At 32.1% G+C, this 19586-nt stretch overlaps 1 protein-coding gene across 1 annotated transcript; it reads right to left on the reverse strand.

The window, feature by feature from the left end:
• Window positions 1-4577: 4577 nt before the first annotated feature.
• LOC105773726 (uncharacterized) lies at window positions 4578-7038 on the reverse strand. The gene is made up of 3 exons (XM_012595821.2): window positions 5857-7038; window positions 5009-5237; window positions 4578-4928 (listed from the first exon to the last, which is right to left on the reverse strand). The coding sequence occupies exons 1-3, from the start codon at window positions 6765-6767 to the stop codon at window positions 4764-4766; spliced, it is 1305 nt and encodes a 434-aa protein (XP_012451275.1). The 5' UTR covers window positions 6768-7038; the 3' UTR covers window positions 4578-4763.
• Window positions 7039-19586: the final 12548 nt, after the last annotated feature.

Consider the following 19586-nt stretch of genomic DNA (forward strand, 5'->3'; position numbering starts at 1 on the left):
AATCTCTTATTAATTCCACCTTCCCAAAATGGTAAAATGACTATATAATTTGTTCAAAATTTATAAAATCATAAGTTAATATGATGATAAAATTACTCTTTGACCCCAAAATTATTAATCGTTTATGATATTCTTAAAGCAATTTTCTAGCTTCACTCTTACCTACCATTTTACATGGATACAATATAACATCACATGGTAGTTTGACCCCTTTTTTTTTTTTTTTACATATAGAGTTTGAAACGCGTCACATGCATAATGAACTTACTATTTGACATGACAAAATCAACGAGAGAGAAAAACTACATTATTTGAACCTGTATTAAATAAACGTTTGATAAGAATTTTAACTACCTCTTCATATTAATCAATACTACGCTACTCTTCAAATTTATGAAAATTTTACTTTATTTTTATAAATAATTATTTAATTTACTATATTGCTATAATAGAACTCAAATATGCAGTACATGGATTTTGTTTTTCCAAGAACAAAATTTATTTTTCATAATGCTTATGTATCAATTTATTTTTTCTGACTATTGAGTCTTACTTCAATTGATATAAGTATTATTGTTAATGCAGGAGGACGTGCGTTCGAGTGTGTTGAAACATATTATCCTCATATTTATGGATTGGGGAGAGATTGAGTAATTCTAAGTATTATATAAAAAAAAACAAACATATAATCATAACGATATTGTTAAAAAAAATCTTTAGTACAATTTGCACAAGGGAAGAACCAAGGTCAATCCTTTGCAGGTTAAGATAACAAATAACATTTAAGTGGGTCTATCTAATTTGGTAATAACTTTTTCTTTTCTTTTCAAGTTTCATTAAGTAATCTCTAGAAAATTAGAATGGTAGCTTTTCTTGTGATTGATTAGGATTTTTATGTAATATTTAGTCTTTTATTTATTAAATGATTTTGGGATATTGATTTTGTATGAGATTTCTAACATCATGATTTAGATGTTGATTAATCTGATTCTTGAAGAAATTAGGATTAAATATATTCATAATGTTGAATTTCTTGAATATTGATTAGAAATTTGACATTCTTATTTAGGGTCTGTTTAGACGGCACTAGAACAATTGAATGAAAGTATAATTACTATGGTAGTAATTACACTCTCTTGTAATTTCACGAATTGTAATTCCCTAGACATGTTTGGTTGATAGAGTGTAAGTAGATTGTAATTTCCTAAGTCATGTTTGGTAGTACAAATTGTAGTTACATGATTATATAATTTATATTTTTAAAACATTAATTACTATAAAAATATTAATATGATAAAAATAATTTCTAAACAAGTAACAAAAATTAAAATAAAATAATCTTATGTATTATATTAATCTAAAAAAGTAGATAATAATATGATTACTAATAAAAATAGCAAGAAAAATAAACATCATATGCAATTTTATTTAATTGTTCTAGTGCATATTTGTTGGGTTATTTCATCTTTAATCTTTACATATGCTTCTTATCATCATCTGTTAGTCCTTGACCGAGTTCATCATCACCTAATTTGATTTGCATCATTAAGATTATCACCATTTTCGGCGACCCGAAACTTGCAAAATTAAAGTTTTCGGTACGCACCTGATTTCGTTTTGACGGGGAAACAATACAAAGACTACCCGGAACCTAATTAATCATTAAACAATCAATTACACCATCAATTTCGATATTTAGCAAAATCAACCTACCGCTAAGATCATGTTGAAAGATTCAACGCAATTTTATTTCAATTCGCACACTAACCTCGCACGAAACAGGAGAAATCGAACTAACACTGCGGATTAACGTCTCTTGCAATATCCTTGCCTAAACAAAGTAACCAATCGGGTGTTTAACAGAACGCCAAATAAACAAGCAAAATCCCGTTTCAACAGAAAAATGTTAACACAACGGTAATCATAAACGAAAGGAAGTCACAACAGAACTTACACAATATTGACCTCACAGGCAACAAGACTTCCCAATTCACATAAAAATCAATTGTCGAAAGAAGAAAAATAAAAGAGGGAAGAACGGAAAACAAAGAACTAAAATTTTAGAAAATAAAAATAAAAAGAACGATAGAATGTTTAAGTTAACCACCACCCCTTCCGACATATGCAAAAAAGTATTTTCTAATGCATACGATGAGATTTGAACTTGGAACTAGACAAAATACAAACAGATACTTAACCAATGAACCAACAAGATCATTCTTAACATCAATTTACCCAGAATTGCACTTAACCACCTAACACATTGATGAGGGTTGTTTTAAAAATAACCAAAACTTTTAGCAAATTTGAACTCAAAACCTTAGACCCAAAAGTAGAGCACAGAACTAGAGATACAGAAATTAATTATTGTAGATTCTCACAATTAAACTCTTAAATTTTGGGGGCGTTACATGCTCAACCATGAATTTTTATAAATAAATATATTATAAAACTTTTATAACATGTAAATTATTTTTATAGCAAACTTTTTGGCTATAACTTTAGAATTTTTTAGGATTTAAATACTATATTTTTGTTATAACTTTATAAAATACACAAATTATTTTTATAATATATTTTTAGGATTTATAATATAAGAATTTTACCATAATCATCCCAAATACTGTACATGTCATGCTTATAATATAATTTTATAACTTGTATAAAAAAATTATTTTTTAAAATTGGATTTGAGTGTAATTATTTGTGTAATTACTCCAATTCTCACTCCCTTAATAATTGAAAAATGTAATTAGGGTGCTCTATTTACACCCAATTCGGTAAGACCTACCAATTACAATGGTTATCCAAACATGCCACCTTTATATAATTAAAAGCAATTGCACCCAAATTCGATTACTAGGTGGCTTTCGAAGCACTACCTTAAAAATTATTGTTGCTAGTGTGATTATTGTGAATCATGTGTTTGGAAATTTGATATATTACATTTTCATTACTACAATAAGCATTTAAGTGATTTTTTATATTTTTAGAAGAAAAATACTAGTTCTGTGTTGACTTTGTGAACACATTTATGTGTTTAAGGTTTAGATTTATTTATTCTAAATATGTAATAGGAATGAGAAAATATTTTAAAAGAAAATCTACCAATGAAGTGGAAAAAGAACAAGAAGAAAAAAAATATTAATTTATATGACTTTTATAAACATATTAATTTTAAAAAGAAAAAAATGATCCCACAATCCAAATTTTCCCGCCCGCCCTGACAAAGCCCATGGTGAGTTTGAAGATCCACACATGCAATTGTACTTGGTGAGACTTCAACTTAAGTACTCAAAGACCTAAGTAATCAATGTTTGCCAATAATGCCAATGCCTCATTAGCCTTCTAATATTTTTTTATTTATATAAATTTGTAATAGGAAACCAAAAAAAAAAAAATTTGAGCCCTACACTAAATTCACACCCAATTAAGCTCCTACTATTAATAAAAAAAATTTAAACTCCATTAAAATTAATTGACGGATCAATTAGATGGTGGCACACGATAACTTTAGGTTTAATCTTAAATTTTTCTCATAAAAAATATTAAAAATTATGAAAAATCATAAATATTATTAAATATTAAAATATACAATCACAATAATTAATAATTAATTAATATTAGTTTTGTTGTTAAATGATTTCTTTTATAGTTTTCACATAATAGTTAGTAATAAATTAATAAAAAATTATGATTCAAAACTCGTATATATATATATATATATATCTAAATTTTCTTTCTCTTTTGACTGTAAATGAAAGTGTCAAATAATTTAGGCATTAGACTTAGGTGAGTAGCATGGTGGGGGATGAATGAATGGCTATTTTGATCAGTCACGGAGACTGAGCTCACAATATCTTTGTCAAAAGTCCATGTGGAGCAGTTGAAAAGCATGGATATATTATTACAGGAAATTAAAAAAAAGCATCAATTAACTATTATAAAATGTAATCATAATATTTATTATAGAATAAAAAAGTAATGGTTAATTTAAATCTAGGGTTCGGATGCAAGAAAAAGGAAAAAGAGTAGTTTCTTGTGTACCCTTTCAAATTTTGATAGAACAGAGACTGTGGATGTAGCATGCATGAAAATTTGAAGATTTTTTTTTTTATTGATTTTTAACCAAGACAAGAACCCTACCATGCCACTTCATGTGCTATTACAAGATATGGAATCATGTCTTATCCCAAACATTATCCTACCACATGCTTCCCTTTTCTTCTTTTATAAACAAACCCAAAGAGTTAGTAGATTGGATTTATTTGATTTTTTTAGTTTTATTTTTAGGTTTTGAGTTGTCATCTTGTTCCCATGGTATGGAGCACCTTTTGTTGTACATGGCAAATGCCTTTTAACATATGAATTTTGTAATCTGAAACAGCTTCCCGTGTAAAAAGGATTATTCCCAAAGAGATTTGTGGCTTGTTTTGTAACCGTCATTGTTCTTTCCGACCACCTACTAAAAGAAGACATGATGATGTCTAAAACTTGCATATAAAGATGTTCACTTCTTTAACTACTTTTAGTTCATCCACTTTTATCATAAAAAAGAAAGTCAACCAACTAAGATGTAAGTTGAAATCTGATTTTCCATTGATATACAAAGAGTATATACAAGTTACATTTTGTGATCAATGAAAAACCCTTCAACACAAATCTCTCAAACCTCCAATGAGCTTCTTTTTTTTTTTTGCTCACCAGGGTTACCTCTTCAAACTACATAGAAAACATCTACAATTTCCAGCAAAGCTATTGTCTTATACGTCTATATCACAAAATTTGGCATCCATCTGGTTCTGAACCGCTCTTACTGCGGCAACCCTAGCTGCCGTTGCAGCTCTATTTGCGGCCAAAACGGCCTTTTTTACTTGATCATCGACCCGGCGAAGATGAACAGCGTTCACAGCTGTTCTTCTAGCAGCCTGCAAACCCGGAAATTATCAGTGAATTGGAATTTATGGCATATTACGTAGGAAGGTACATGAGTTTTAAAGAAAAATACCTCAACTGCTCGAAGGACTGCATCGGTTAGTTGGGGTAAAGGTGTTTTAAGGGTGCCGGAATCCCACTCGCCGCATCTGGTATCACCACTCCGGAAAGTATACATTCCATAGCCTTGTTTACGACCTTCGTGCCATGATCCTTCGTAACAGTGCCCGTTAGCGAAGTGATAAACGCCAAATCCATGCATTTTGTCTCCAAAATAATCTCCGGCATATTTATCTCCGTTCCTACAACACCGATTATTATGATGAGACCTCTTTTGATTGAATACAAATGATTCACCTAAATCCAGAAAGATCAAACTAATCTTCGATCTTCCCTAATAAATGAGACCAAAGCGAATAACATAAGCAAAAGCATTAAAGATTCATAAAAGGAAATTAAGTTTCTCTGTAAGCTTTTATTGGTTGAATCCAAAAACAGTGAAGGATCCACAAACTAATCATAAGGTCAGCATCAACCATATTTCTGGGTGAAGACTAAATGCTAAATCAATACTTCTTTCTTATTGAATAAGAAAAATACAAAATCAATTTTAGAAAGTTTTTGAAGAAAGTGAAATTCAACAGAAATGAGCTGGATAGACTCAAATTACTCAGCTCATCATAATTCTGAAAGTAGAAAAAGGGAAAATTATATATTAATAATCAAACAGTAAATCTCACTAATTTCTGGGTTTTCCTGGAGATCAACAAAAAACCAATATATCTAAGGAATATAAGACCACAGTGCCATTTTCTTAATCAATCAGATATTCCATGGTAAAGCTTTAAAAGGAAACCAAAATGAACTTGAATTCAAGAAATTAAACCCAAAGAAGGAAGAGCCGGGAATTTATTTTCATACCTGAAATGGTAGTAGCCAAGCCCATGTTTAACCCCAGACTTGAACTCCCCAACATAGCAACTCCCATCAGCACAAGTTTGAATACCAACACCATGACTTTGCCCATTACACCATTCACCAGCATAAGAATCCCCTGTATAAAACCTATAAACCCCAAATCCATGTCTTAAACCCTCTCTATATTGCCCTCTATATCTACTCCCTCTGCTCCAACTCTCTACTCCATACCCATCATATCTCCCTTCAACCCAATCCCCTTCATATCTCCCATTCACAAAATAGTTATAAACCCCACTCCCATTACACTTCCCCTTATGGAATTCACCTTCATAAAAATCTCCATTGCTGTAAAACTCCACTCCTTCTCTTACGGTCGGAAGAAGCCTTTCTTTTTCTTTGTTGATGTTGTTTTTATTACATTGGGTCTCTCCAATGAACCATTCGACGGGCTTCGAATTAGGTTTGGAGAAGTAGAATCTTGATTTGAAACAAACAATGCCTTGGTTGATTAAAGCTCTGTTTTTCGAAGCAAAAAAAAGGGTTATAGCGACGAAGATTAAGGCTAACAAGAGGTTTTCCGATGTGGGGATTTCTTCTCTTTTAAGATAAAACCCAAAGAAGAAGATAAAAGAGAAGAGAGTGAAGAAAGAGATGGAAGCCATGGCGAAAACCGGGGTGAACCGGACCGGTATAATCCTCGGTGACATCGAACCTGTTCTCTTTGGGGGCGGTTTCGTTTTTTTCTCATCTTTCAGTAACAACTCTCGCTGCTGGTTTTCTTCTTGGTCTTTGCTAAAGTCACTTTCGGTGATGGATGACATACTATGGATTGACGACCGGACGGTAGGCGATGAACGGAGCAACGATGACTGTGTTCGCGTTAGCTTCCCCTGACTCTTTTGGCTCTCCATTTTTCCCCCTTCCTTTTTTTAGATTTTTTTCTCCTTGGGCCCCACCAGATAAATACCGGAGCCGTCTGATTTGATTAACTTCTATCACCACTGAACTTCCCTATACCGTGAGATTCTTATCACACTTGAAACCGCCGGCGACATCTCAGGCGGCGCACGTCAAACCGGCGAGCTGTGTTAAACCGAGAACGGTCCAGATGCGAAAATAGAGAGACAGAGATATATTTGCTTTATAAAACTTCTTTTTTGGGAGTGAATCTGGAGAATTGAAGCGGGGGTTTTGATTTGTATTTATGGTGTAATAGGGAAGTGGGGTGATTCAATTTAAGCCGTTAGATTGGCTGAGTTGATCTCTCTGTTAATAGCCGTTGGATTGGATCTTAACGGGAAGATATGGTCGTCAGATCTAGATTCGGTTTCGGCTTCTTTTTTACTTTACTTTTAGCGTGGCAGGCAGGGCCGGCCACGTGCCGCCACCTGATTTTATAATTTCGAATTGGAAATGTTTTCCTTATCACCGTTGATCTTTGTTTGATACAATCATCATGTTTTGTACGGTTGAGATTGGGTGGAGTGTCACGTGGGACATTTTTTCCCTTGGGATTATAATCAATTGGCCGAAAGCATTTTAAAATGGAATTATCTTCTCTCTTTTTTTGGTTCATTTTGTGGTAAATTTTTGATTTTGTAGTGATATCGTAGATGTGGCATTAAATTATTATCATCTTTTTTGAAGGGAAAATCCAAATCCTATTTTTTAAAGATAATTGAAATATGGTATCGTGTTTTACTTTTTAACTAATTTATTTCATTATTTATATTACAACTTACAATTATGCTCAATCATTTTATTTATTAGATAATCACACACTTACGATATGAACAAATCATATACTAGTAAGATGATAAAAGCTAATTAAATATAGTTTTGTTGAAACCGGAAAGTTAAGCTAATAAAAATTATAATTAGACTTTGATATTTCTTTAAAAATTTAAGTTAGATTCGAATTTAACAATTGTTCTCGCATTAAAACTTGAACTTTTTCTTGCTTAAGTTAGTTTCTTGAAAATCTTAAAATTTAGACCCCAATATAGAAATAATTGTCAAGTTTAACGACTAATTTAGATAAAAAAGATTAAAACCCCAAAATGAGATTAATTGTCAAGTTCAGGTCCTTAATGTGAAATAATTACCAAATTCAAAGCTTGATTTGGACCAAAAAATTAGGCCCAATATGTAAAATTCAGACCTTAAATAGTAATTTAACCCTAAGTTATATAAATATCAAACTTAGGTATTCTTAATATTTGTTTTGTGGTTCATATTTGAAGCTCATGTCTATCCTTCCAAATAATGTCATTTTCATAGTTTAAATTTATACATTTTCTAAATAATATAATGTGCATTAGTACTGCATCCAACACTTATTAATTATTACCTCAATATTTAACATTAATAAAAAAATATTATAATGAAAAATTAATATCATAATATAGCAATTGGACCGCACAAGTTGATAGGAATTAAGGAAACTTAAGAGCTGAGGTGAGGTCTTGTCTTCGGAAATTTCCCCACATCGTGTGGTTATTTGCTGATTAATTGAATGTTATTTTCCACAACTATTAATTAGACTTTTGTTAGCTAAAAGGTAGGTATGAAATATAAATTCATGTTTGCACTACATTTTTTTCCCTTACATTAATTAATTAAAGGTAGATTTGAATAGACAGTGTAGTTAATGTAAAAATGACGGTAGTGTAAAATTAGATAATATAATGAAATTATTGTATGAGATAAAAAAAAAGCTAAACACACCGCACCGCCCATCTAAATTCACACTAAGTCTATTAAAATTTTAAAAAATTATTTAATTACTATTTGAGCAATTTTAAACTCGTAAGCAGAGTTTACAAAGTGAGCTATATCGTGGGTGGAGGAAATGCCAGCAGTAATTCAGAGGATTGTGGTGACTGAAGAATGGAATATGCACAGAATCACCTAACGGGTTCGTCTATGTTGGGAAAGAGTATTAGAGCAAACGATGCTAACTGGCGTTTGCTTGGATCGCTTCAAACTAGAGCATTTTATTGAGTTTCTATTGCGAGTTGAAACATTTTGCCTGATATGCGTGGGGGTTGTGAGGGGAAGAAGATAAATTTTTCATATTTTTTGATGTTTTGACTGTTTAGATGCGGACATTTTATTATAAAAAAAGAGAGCTATATTTATTTTTAAAATGTAATAAAAAATAAAAACATAAAGAATGGGTAACTTTCAGTCTGATTGTCAAATATTAATCCAAATTTCTAATGTATTAAACTTTATTCGTGGGTTGAAAAAAGAAAGTGAAAAAGTAACGAAGAAAAATGAAGGTTTACAAAGTTTGATGATGAAGGTACATGATGAGATAATGGTTCCCTTCGCTCATGATCCATGCAAAAAAAAAAAGTTTTTAGTAATTTTTTAATGTCAAATTTATGTTTTATGAATAAATAATTGTTAAATTAGAAGGCTTATGTCTATCATTTAATTTTAACATATAATTGGATGTAATAATAAGACGTATTATACTTTTAAGGAGAGAATGTCTTAAACACTATATCATTTATATTTTATGAACCTTAGAGGCGACATTGTTGAGAGGGACAACAATAAACCCTAAACATGGCCTGTAAAATAGACATGGAGAATACTAAAAATAGATGTGGGCCATATTATTTGTCGAATTGAGATTTGTGTTGAATCAAACCGATTTGATTCTATATTTAATTTAATTATAAAATATATTTATTTTATTTTGAGTTTTGACATATAAATTAAAAATAAATAAATTTATACGATTAGATTACCAATATATTATCTTTGTATATGTAATGTTAATCTCATAAGTTTAATTTTTATTAATTATAAAAAATATTAACATTATTAATTATTATCATATTTAAATAAATATATTTATTAAAATTTTATATAAAAATTAAATGAATTTTTGGTTGGGATAGTAAAGTTATATGCTTAAAATTTATTATGTGATGGATTTAAATATTAATATTATTAAGTTTATATAAAATGTAAAAATATAAAATATTTTCATAATAATATAATTTTATATGCAAAAAATATTTTAATTAAATTACTATTTAACTAATTCGTTCGGAGCTTAATATAAGTATAGATAAATAATTGAGACGTAAAAATCCTAAACCCACAATTTTTTTAAAAATTAACCTTTATTTTATTTATTCGTGAAATGACTATATATTATATTTGTATAGTTTTTTTTTTCTAAAACATGTTTGAATAACATTGAACACATTTTAATAGAAAAGTAAAATTGTGTCAACTTTTGTAGGCTCCGCCTTGAAAGTAAAAGCATTTAAAATTTGAATTGAATAATTAAAAATGATGTCACAGCCACAAAGTTAGATAAAACTAATTATTATTATTATTATTATTATTTATTTGGTGTAAAATAATTAAACAAAATATATGTAGTGTTGTTGTCAAAAAGAAAAGTAAGCAAGTTGAGTTTTGTCACCTAATTATGTACTTTTGTGATTGGACTCTTCTAAGTATTGATGGTAAATTTTTATTTTTATGTGTTGAATCTGTGGGTATAATTTAATTAATCATTATCAGCCTTAAAAATTAAATAATTTTAAGTTGGAATCATGATAGCATTTTAATGTTTTTTATTATTAATTTTTAATTTATGAGATAGTGTTTGACTAATAATTTTGTTGGGACAAATACTAAGTATGGGTGGACTCAAAAATGAAATTGAATTCTAATTTTTAGAATAAAATATTTAAATTTTAAAAATTAATATTATTTAAAGTGTAAGAATTGCATTATAATTTTTCTATCAATTTGACTTTGAATTAACAGTCAGAAAAATAAAGTTATGACTCAAAATATCCGGAAATATATTGTTATTTTATTTATTTTCTTTTCTTTCCAAATCGAAAGATTACCTTAGTCCATATCTAATTTCAATAATTTTTAAGAAGATGGTATTACTAATAGCAATTATGAGCAATATAGTATATTATAAATTGAAGTATAGAATAAGTCTAATTGTTAGTTTAAATAATCAAATCGAAATTATCAAGAGAGGGGTGGATTGACTGTTAAAATTTTTATGAAAGCTAGAGAGAAAAGATAGAAAAATGAACACATGAATTTAGAGTGGTTCGACTCCAATTGCTTACTCTACTACTTTAGCTTTTCACAACTAAGGATTTTCTCAAATTCACTAATTTCATAAACTTTAAGGACTATATTTAACTTTACAAACTCTCTTAAGATTTCTACCCAAACCTTAAGACACAAACCTTCTCAAAGAGATACAAAGAAGAAAACAAATAAACAATCTTTACAAGATTAAAGTGTTTGTAAATTAAGCACAATTGCAAAAAGCAAAAAAAAAACACTTGGGCTAATAGAATAGCAATGAAGCTCACAAGTGTATAAAAGAAAAGTACGAAAATATTTGACACAAAGGTTGTTTGATTGATTCTTTTCTTGAATATTCTTTCTTATTGTTGTATGACATTTAGAACCTGATATTTATACCCTCTATTTCATTTTTAACCATTGTGGTTGTTGAGGAAATAAATAGTCATTGCAAATAAAAATACTAGATCATTAAATTCACCCATAACAAAAGTATTAATACATTTTTATGAGTATTAGTTCTAGTAGCATTTAATGTCCGATTCAATGACCGTTAAAGTTAGTTTTCAACAATGCAAAGATGATTTATCGATACACGGTAAAATGTATCGATATAATTTTAATGAGTATCGATACTTTTTGTCATTGTTTGAAAATACATAAAAATAGAATGCAAAAGTGGTATCGATATAAAAAGGTGGTATTGGTAAAATTTAATAGGTACGATATTATTTGAAAAGTATTGATACTTATCGCTTTTGTTCAATTTTTATTCAAGACACTAAGAAACTTTGATATTGATAAAAATCATATGGGTATCAATACTTTTGAAAAATATCAATACTTTTTCGGAGAGCAATTTTTCAAGTGATTTAAAATTGTTTCAATCAAGTTCAAGAGTTTAAAATAATTTTTGGACTTTGTTCAAAATTTTAAGTATTTAAAACATTTTCTAAGATATTTGAAAGTCTTGAAATAATTTTTATGCTTTGAACTTAATAATTTATTTGTTTAAAAATAAATTTTATTCAAAAAATTTTGTTTGTTATATCAAAACAATTTATCAAATAAAGCTAGTTTAACAATCTCCCTTTTGATATAACAAAATATTTGGTAAATTTTTTTGAATTTGTTACTTTTTCTTGTTAGAGTTCAATTTGAATCAATGGTTTAATTTTATGAATTTAAAAGCAAAGACTTGAGATTGAAAAATTGGCCACTTTAATGAAGGCATTAAAAGATTAGTCATAAAATAATTAACCAAATACCAATTGAATTTACCTTAATATTCTCTTCTCCCCTTTTGTAATATAAAAAATCACCAATGAAGCTTTAAGAGAGAAATGTTGTTAGTCCAAAATATAAATTGAAAGATATGAAAACAAAGAACTAACATTAATAAACCAAAAGAAACCGTCAAGTATTTGCAAACAAGATACCAAGATAAGCATTAACGTTCAAACATAATAATAGGTAAATATACAATGAAATGATGAAAATGCGTGAAAAAATATATATGCACCCTAGTTTTCTTCAAGAGGAGGAGGAGGAAGGAGTTGAGACATAGATATGCAATGTTTTCCTCCATCCTCCTGGAGTCTAGACTACTAACATTATTATTAACTCGATCAAACGCATCATCTATTCGAGTATGGAAACCTCTAAACCCCTCAATCAAAGAAGAACAACAATAAAGATAGGAGTAGCCAAGTCATCAGAGTGAGACAGAGCAGATGGTTGAGCGGATGAAGAAGTTGGTGAAGGGGCCTGCTAGAGAGGATGAATATCGTCATGCTCTTCTTTAAGTGTAACACCCTAAACCCGGCCTAGACGTTATGGTCGAATCTGGCGTGTCACATTGAAGTGTCTTTCAAAAATTGAACTTGTTGGTAAAAATTTCGTTTCTAAGTTTAAAAACCCCTTTGTTACTGTTTAACGAATCAACTAATCAAAACATTTGCCTTGTTAGCTGCTATTGTTATAATAGGTTGATCTAAAATCGTGGAAGCTTTTAAAAACTCTAATGTTTAAATTTTGTATCTTTGAAAACGGTAATTATTTTGAAAATTCGTCTTCTCCTAAACTAACAGTTCAAAATAAGTAAGCAAAAGCCCAATTAAAAATTTAAACAAACATAAATGGCCTTATTGCATAAACAAAACCCAACACAAACTTTAAATTTAAACAAAAGCAAGTGTAGAACAGCTGCAGTTGTGTAGCCACCTTCGAGTCCCTCGCAGTTCCAAATCGCCTATGGTTGAGGATTACCTGTACAGTTAAAAGGAAAGGGTGAGTTTACGAAAACTAAGTGTGTAATCCCCTAACAAGCAAACAGTTAATTAAACAGTAGATAAATGTTGTTTGGGCTTGAGCCCGTTACAATAACTGTCCAGTTCAGTGTGGGCCTAAGCCCTTTCCCGTAACAGTAAACGATTGGGCTTGAGCCCATCACAATGCCAGTAATTAGTAGGGCCTTTGCCCAATTTCAGTAATAGTATCAGTGGGGCCTTGGCCCATAACAGTAACAGATATCAGTCATACAGTGAACAGTGTGTAATATCATTAATCGATGCAGTAATAGTACAAAATCATTAATCAGTGTAGATATGCAGTTAGAAATCCTACCCAATCCAACCTTTACACACCACTCCTTCCCACCAAACACACCATGTGGGGATAAAATCAACCCACCCAGCTAGACACACCAAGATTAGCACCGGTTGTAGTACTAAACAGTATTGCAGCAAAGCTGCCTGTAAAATAAGCATCATATAGCCATCAGTAGGTCCACAGTCATCTTGGCCGACCTGTGCAACCTTATCAGTACGGTACACTTCCTCTAAATATAACAACCCATCTACATGCAATATATCGTAACATAATATCATACGTGTATGTAAAATGTCATGCTCAATCATAGTCATACATACCATAGAGCAAATCAGTCATACATAACATAATACCATAACAGTCATTTCATCTCCTAGGGGTATTTCGATCATTTTACCATATGGGGGTATTTCAGCCATTTTACCCTATGGGGGTATTTCAGTCATTTAACCTTATGGGGGTATTTTGGTCATTTTACCCTATAAGGCTATTTTGGTTATTTTACCTATTTTTGGGTCTCGGTGTAGATATCGACATCTTGAAAGGTCTATAGTCGCCTCGATTAACTCAGGTAACCTAAATGGTCATAACAGTGTAAATGGGCCCAGGCCCATTACTCGGCCCAAGTGGGCCCACATGCTCGTGCGACCCGTTCAGCCCAGATTTCGCCATGGCTATGAGATCTATATAGCCCAGTCGAGTCCACGAGCCCATTGAGCCCACACGGCCCATTTCGACCCAATATGGCCCATTACGGCCTAAGCTCATGAAAATGCTCATGGAGGCCTCCACAATTTATCACCCATGATGCGTGGGTTTAGCTTACCACATGAGCGATCGTACGCTCGTGTGGTCTCAAACGCCGTATTTTTGGCTATTCGGCTTTTGACGTTCTATAGTTATAGTGGGGTGTTTACACACATGATGCGATTTGCAGATTCCCTTCATTTCGAACACTCTTATTCCAAAAATCAATGATCATCGCACCCTTAGTTCCTAGGCAATGTGCTAATCAACCTCGACCACCACTTACACAAAAGTCACCATCTTTATATTAGACTCATACTTGACAAACCATCTCAATTGCACCCCACTTACCACTCAATACTATTTCTCAAAAAGTAACAGATGACTCATTATCATACCATAACCACTTACCAACAACGATAAAATAGATTATAGATCAGAGATGTAGCGTACAAAGAACCGAGAATTGGGATTAATCTATCAGTATTCGGCCAATGAATAGCACTTGAGGGAGAGGAAGAGAAAAACCGTGCACTCCCAATTGATCAACGAACCCTTGCTAAAGCCGAGAGCTATTTGGCAGAGCTTAAAAAAGAAGAAGGGAGAATCGACTAGGAGAGAAAACCGAAAAGAAAAATGGTGAGGGAGGAGAGAAGTTGTATTCGGCCAAGGTTGAAAGAAAATGAATGAAACCCGATTTCTAACTCTCACCAAATCGGCAACAACCCTAAATCCCAAAAATTCCTCCTCCAATTCGGCTACACTCTCCATCCACTTCCTATCCCTTAATTTCCTACTATTATCTCTCCATAACAAAAACCTCCTCAAATCCCAATATTCTCTCATTAAATCTCTCTAAATATCCCTCCTCAACTCTCTCTATAACCAGTTCAAACTCTATTTAGCAGTATTTCAATTCAACTCTACCACCCACACGAATTAGGGTTCGACAGCAAAATAAATACTCCCTTTTGATGTGCCACCACTCGAACCTTAGACCCCATGTACACTCCACACGCCCCTTACCACTAGACCAACAACTCCTTTATATCATATTTTAACCACAATAATTTAAGAACCTACTATCTAGATCCAATTATTTTATTCACTTAAAATAAAAATTTTGCATAAGCCAAGGTTTGAACCCCTGACTTCTCAGACACTTCCAAACACTCCTAAATCACTTAACCACTGAAGCAGACATTCATTTATGTCACTTTCTTGCACAACTAAATATTTATGTGCAGTCTCTTAACTATTCCCTTGTTTAAAACCTATTTCTTCTAGGCCCAATATTCGGGGTGTTACGTCAAGGCTTTCATTATCAACCTTTTAAGGATTAGGATAGTCAACCTTAACCCAATTTCTGGTAAGAGTATCCATTTTAAAACCAGTTCGATGAAATGCAATAAAGCTAATAAGTTGAAGTTTAACGGGCAAATGAGGATCGACATTGGTTGGGATGTTTAGGAGAGTAAAAATATATGACAAATATGTGCCAAAAGGTAATGTGAGAGTACTATCTAGTTGTCAATTCACTTGGTAATGTCATTAAAATAGGCGATATATCGAAGAACGATGTGTTTTGAAATATGATACAATATTCATGTGATAATAAGATGCACAATACGATCATGGACATTGAGCTCAAATGCATACGAGCGTTGAACGTTCAAGGCAGGATTGTAAATACATTTCTCATTCGACTCACCACCGAGAGGAAGTTTTAAAAGTTCACCAAATTTTTCCATAGTGAGACGAATATGAGTTTTCATAAGAAAAGAGTTAATAGAAACAAAAGTCTCACTCATTTTGTCATGTTCAAGTCTAGCATTTGATTAGAATTGTAACAACCCGATAATCACGGGTGTCAGAAAGTGCATTCCCGGGACTCTGTTCTCGTAAATCAGACTCGTAAATATTTATTAATATTTATGAAACTAGTTTTGTAGTTAATTAGGTTTCAGTTACGTGAATTTACTTGAACTAAAAGTTATTAGGTATAATGACTAAATTGTGTATAGGGTGAAAGTTGAATTATAGATTAAAAGTAAATTAAAGGGGCCAATGTAGTTAAAATCTTGACTTGTTTCTAACACGTATTTTAGGTCTCGAGGGCTCGAATAAGGGACAATATGTATAAGTTTTATTGGTTTTTGACCTGAATATTATATGATATAAAATGTTTGAAATTTCTGTTTGTTTGATCTGTAAACTCCGATAATGTTTCGCAACCTGGTTTTGGAGATAGATACGGGTTAGGGGTTTATATTTAATGGTATCAGAGCTTTACAAGTTTAGTCGATTCTTAAACTAAATCGAGCTCAGGATTAAGTCTAGAGGTACATCCCATAGTTGAGTCAAATTGAGTTGGGATTTGGATGTTGATATATTTATTTTGGTTTTATAGTTGAAAATGTCGAATGATTATAATGACGATGTTGATCAAGAGATGTATACCGGAGATAATGTCACTAATGAGTTAGATGGAACCGAATCGGTAATATCAAGTGTTAATCCAGTTAGTACTCAACAACCTAACGTTGAGCAAGGTAATCTGAGAAAAGACGCGATTCAGCGTGAGGCGGGAACCACATCCACTACGGCATCTGCACCTCCTGTTTGTCAAGCTCTGATTAAAGAGTTGCGTAGATACAGTGCGACTAAATTCTTAGGATTGAAAGGAGTTGATCCTTCTGCAGCTGAAGTTTGGATTGAATCCACTAAACGCATCTAGCAACAACTTGAATACAACCTGTGTGAAAGTGTAATATGTGTTGTTTGTCTACTACAATGAGAAGGATATACTTGGTGGCAGTCAGTGACATACCACGTATCCGCAGATCAGGCTAATTGGGAATTTTTTCAAAAGGAATTCCAAAAGAAATATGTTGGCGAATTGTATATCGAATATAGAATACAAGAGTTTTTTTATGCTGAAACAATGTAGGGTGTCCGTGGTTGATTATAAAGAAGAGTTTTCACAACTTAGTAGGTACGCTGTTGAATTTGTGCCGACTTAAATTGATAGTTGCAAGCAATTTCTACGTGGTTTACGCAATGAGTTGCTGGTATAGTTAGTATCGCACAAAATCTCTGAATTTGCGAATTTAGTTGAACGGGCAGTAATGGTAGAATAAGTTTTGGATTTTGATAAAAAGACTGAAAATACCCGTACTATTAGAAAGCGTTCTGGAGCTGCTAGTTCAAATCCATAACCGAAGAGATAAAAAGAATTTCATGGTAGTTGGAGATCAAATTTTAAGTCAGATAGAGCTGACAGAAATCGTAATAGACAACCGATTGTGTCTACAGGTAGTGTGCGAGGTCCATTTTGGGATACTGATATTTTGAATTGTAAGCATAGCAGGAAAAAAACACCATGGTGAATGTTGAAAGTTAACTCGAGGCTGTTTTTTCTGTGAATTTACGGAACATTTTGTTAGAGAGTGTTTGAAGAATGAGAAAGCTACACCTGCTATTTCTCAGAGATCTATACCTGCTCCTAGATGTCGCGGGTTGAGTCGAAGTGGTTCATTTTCGAGAGGAGATGCTAGAAAGAGAAATGATGCTAATACTCATTAGTCGCAGGCCTTAACGCCAACTCGAGCTTATGTTATGCGGACTCGTAAGGATAGTTATTCTAATGACGTTGTGACATATATCTTTTTATTACATTCAGAACCTGTTTATGCTTTATTAGATCTGGGATCTTCGCATTCGTATGTTAATATTGAATTGGTTAAGTCGAGAAGTTTAAAATCTGAGACGTCTAGAGTATCGATAGTGGTGTCTAGTCCATTGCGACAATCTGTGTTAGTGGATCAGGTGTATAGGAGATGTCCGTTAGTGATACATAATATAACATTTCTTGTTGACATGTTGATAATTTCGTTTGGCAATTTTGATATGATTTTAGGTATGAATTGGCTTCGGAGCACAGGGTGATTCTGGATTGTTGTAAAAAGAAATTTGTTGTTCAGAGTGAAGGCGGTGATATGATTGAGGTGAATGGTGTTTGAACGAGTGGTTCAACTCGTATCATTTCTGCAATTTGAGATGATAAAATTCTTAATCAAGGTTGTGAAACTTTTCTAGCCTATGTTATCAACTCAAATTCTGGTGATAATCAAAGCAATAAAATTCAAACTGTTTGCAAATTCCTTAATGTGTTTCTCGAGGAATTACCGGGATTACCACTAGATCGAAAGGTTGAGTTCGCAATTAAAGTGTTTCTTGGTACGACTCCAGTGTCAATGTCCCCCTATCGAATGTCACCCACGGAGTTGAAAGAATTAAAGGTACAATTGCAATATTTATTGGATTGTGGCTTTATATGCCCTAGTATATCGCCTTGGGGAGCTCTAGTGCTTTTTGTCAAAAAGAAAGATGGTTCAATGCGACTTTGTATTGACTATCGATAATTGAATAAGTTGACGATTAAGAATCGATACCTCTACCCCGTATTGGTGACTTATTTGATCAACTAAAATGAGCTTCTATCTTTTCAAAAATCGATTTGAGATTGGGTTACTATTAGTTGAAAGTGAAAGATAGTGATGTACCATAGACAACATTTTGTATGCGTTATGGCCATTATGAATTCTTAGTAGAAACATTATGAATTTCTTGTAATTCTGCAGGCAAAGCTAAGCGATATGCAATTGGTCCCACTCTTTCTATAATCTTATACGGTCCAATAAATCGAAGACTTAATTTTCATTTTCGGCCAAACCTCAAAATTTTCTTCCAAGGCGAAACTTTAAGAAATACTTTATTGCCGACAGAATATTCAATATCTCAGTGTTTCAAATCTACATATGACTTCTGTCTGTCGAAAGCCGCTTTCAATCTATCTCGAATTTTCTTAACAATTCGTTTCTTAAATTAATTTTGGCCTGATTATATTTCTTTCACTTAATTCCATCCAACAAATAGGTGATCCAATAAACTTGATTGGAAACAATTGTTTTATACAACTTCAACTAAAGGCAAATAACATTCTCAACCTGATTCAAAATCAATAACGCAAGTACGAAGCATGTCTTCCAAGATCTGAATAACTCACTCAGATTGTCCATCACTCTGCGGATGAAAAACTGTGATAAAATTAAGTCGTGTACCAAGAGATTCATGCATCTGTTTCTAAAATCTTGAAGTGAACATCGGATCTTGATCAGAAATTATTGACATAGGAACACCGTGCAATCTCACGATTTCTTAAATATAAACTTCAGCAAGCTTTTGAAGTGACCAATCAGTCCTAACTGCAATGAAATGAGTCG

This window comes from Gossypium raimondii, chromosome 6, assembly GCF_025698545.1.
Source record: "Gossypium raimondii isolate GPD5lz chromosome 6, ASM2569854v1, whole genome shotgun sequence".
Taxonomy (NCBI): Eukaryota; Viridiplantae; Streptophyta; class Magnoliopsida; order Malvales; family Malvaceae; genus Gossypium; species Gossypium raimondii.

Coding starts and splice junctions, on each gene's coding strand:
- LOC105773726 (XM_012595821.2), bottom strand. CDS start 6,767: ATGGAGAGCCAAAAGAGTCAGGGGAAGCTAACGCGAACACAGTCATCG. Junction 5,238..5,856: donor CTTGGCTACTACCATTTCAG/GTATGAAAATAA, acceptor TCGGTGTTGTAG/GAACGGAGATAAATATGCCG. Junction 4,929..5,008: donor CAGTCCTTCGAGCAGTTGAG/GTATTTTTCTTT, acceptor CCGGGTTTGCAG/GCTGCTAGAAGAACAGCTGT.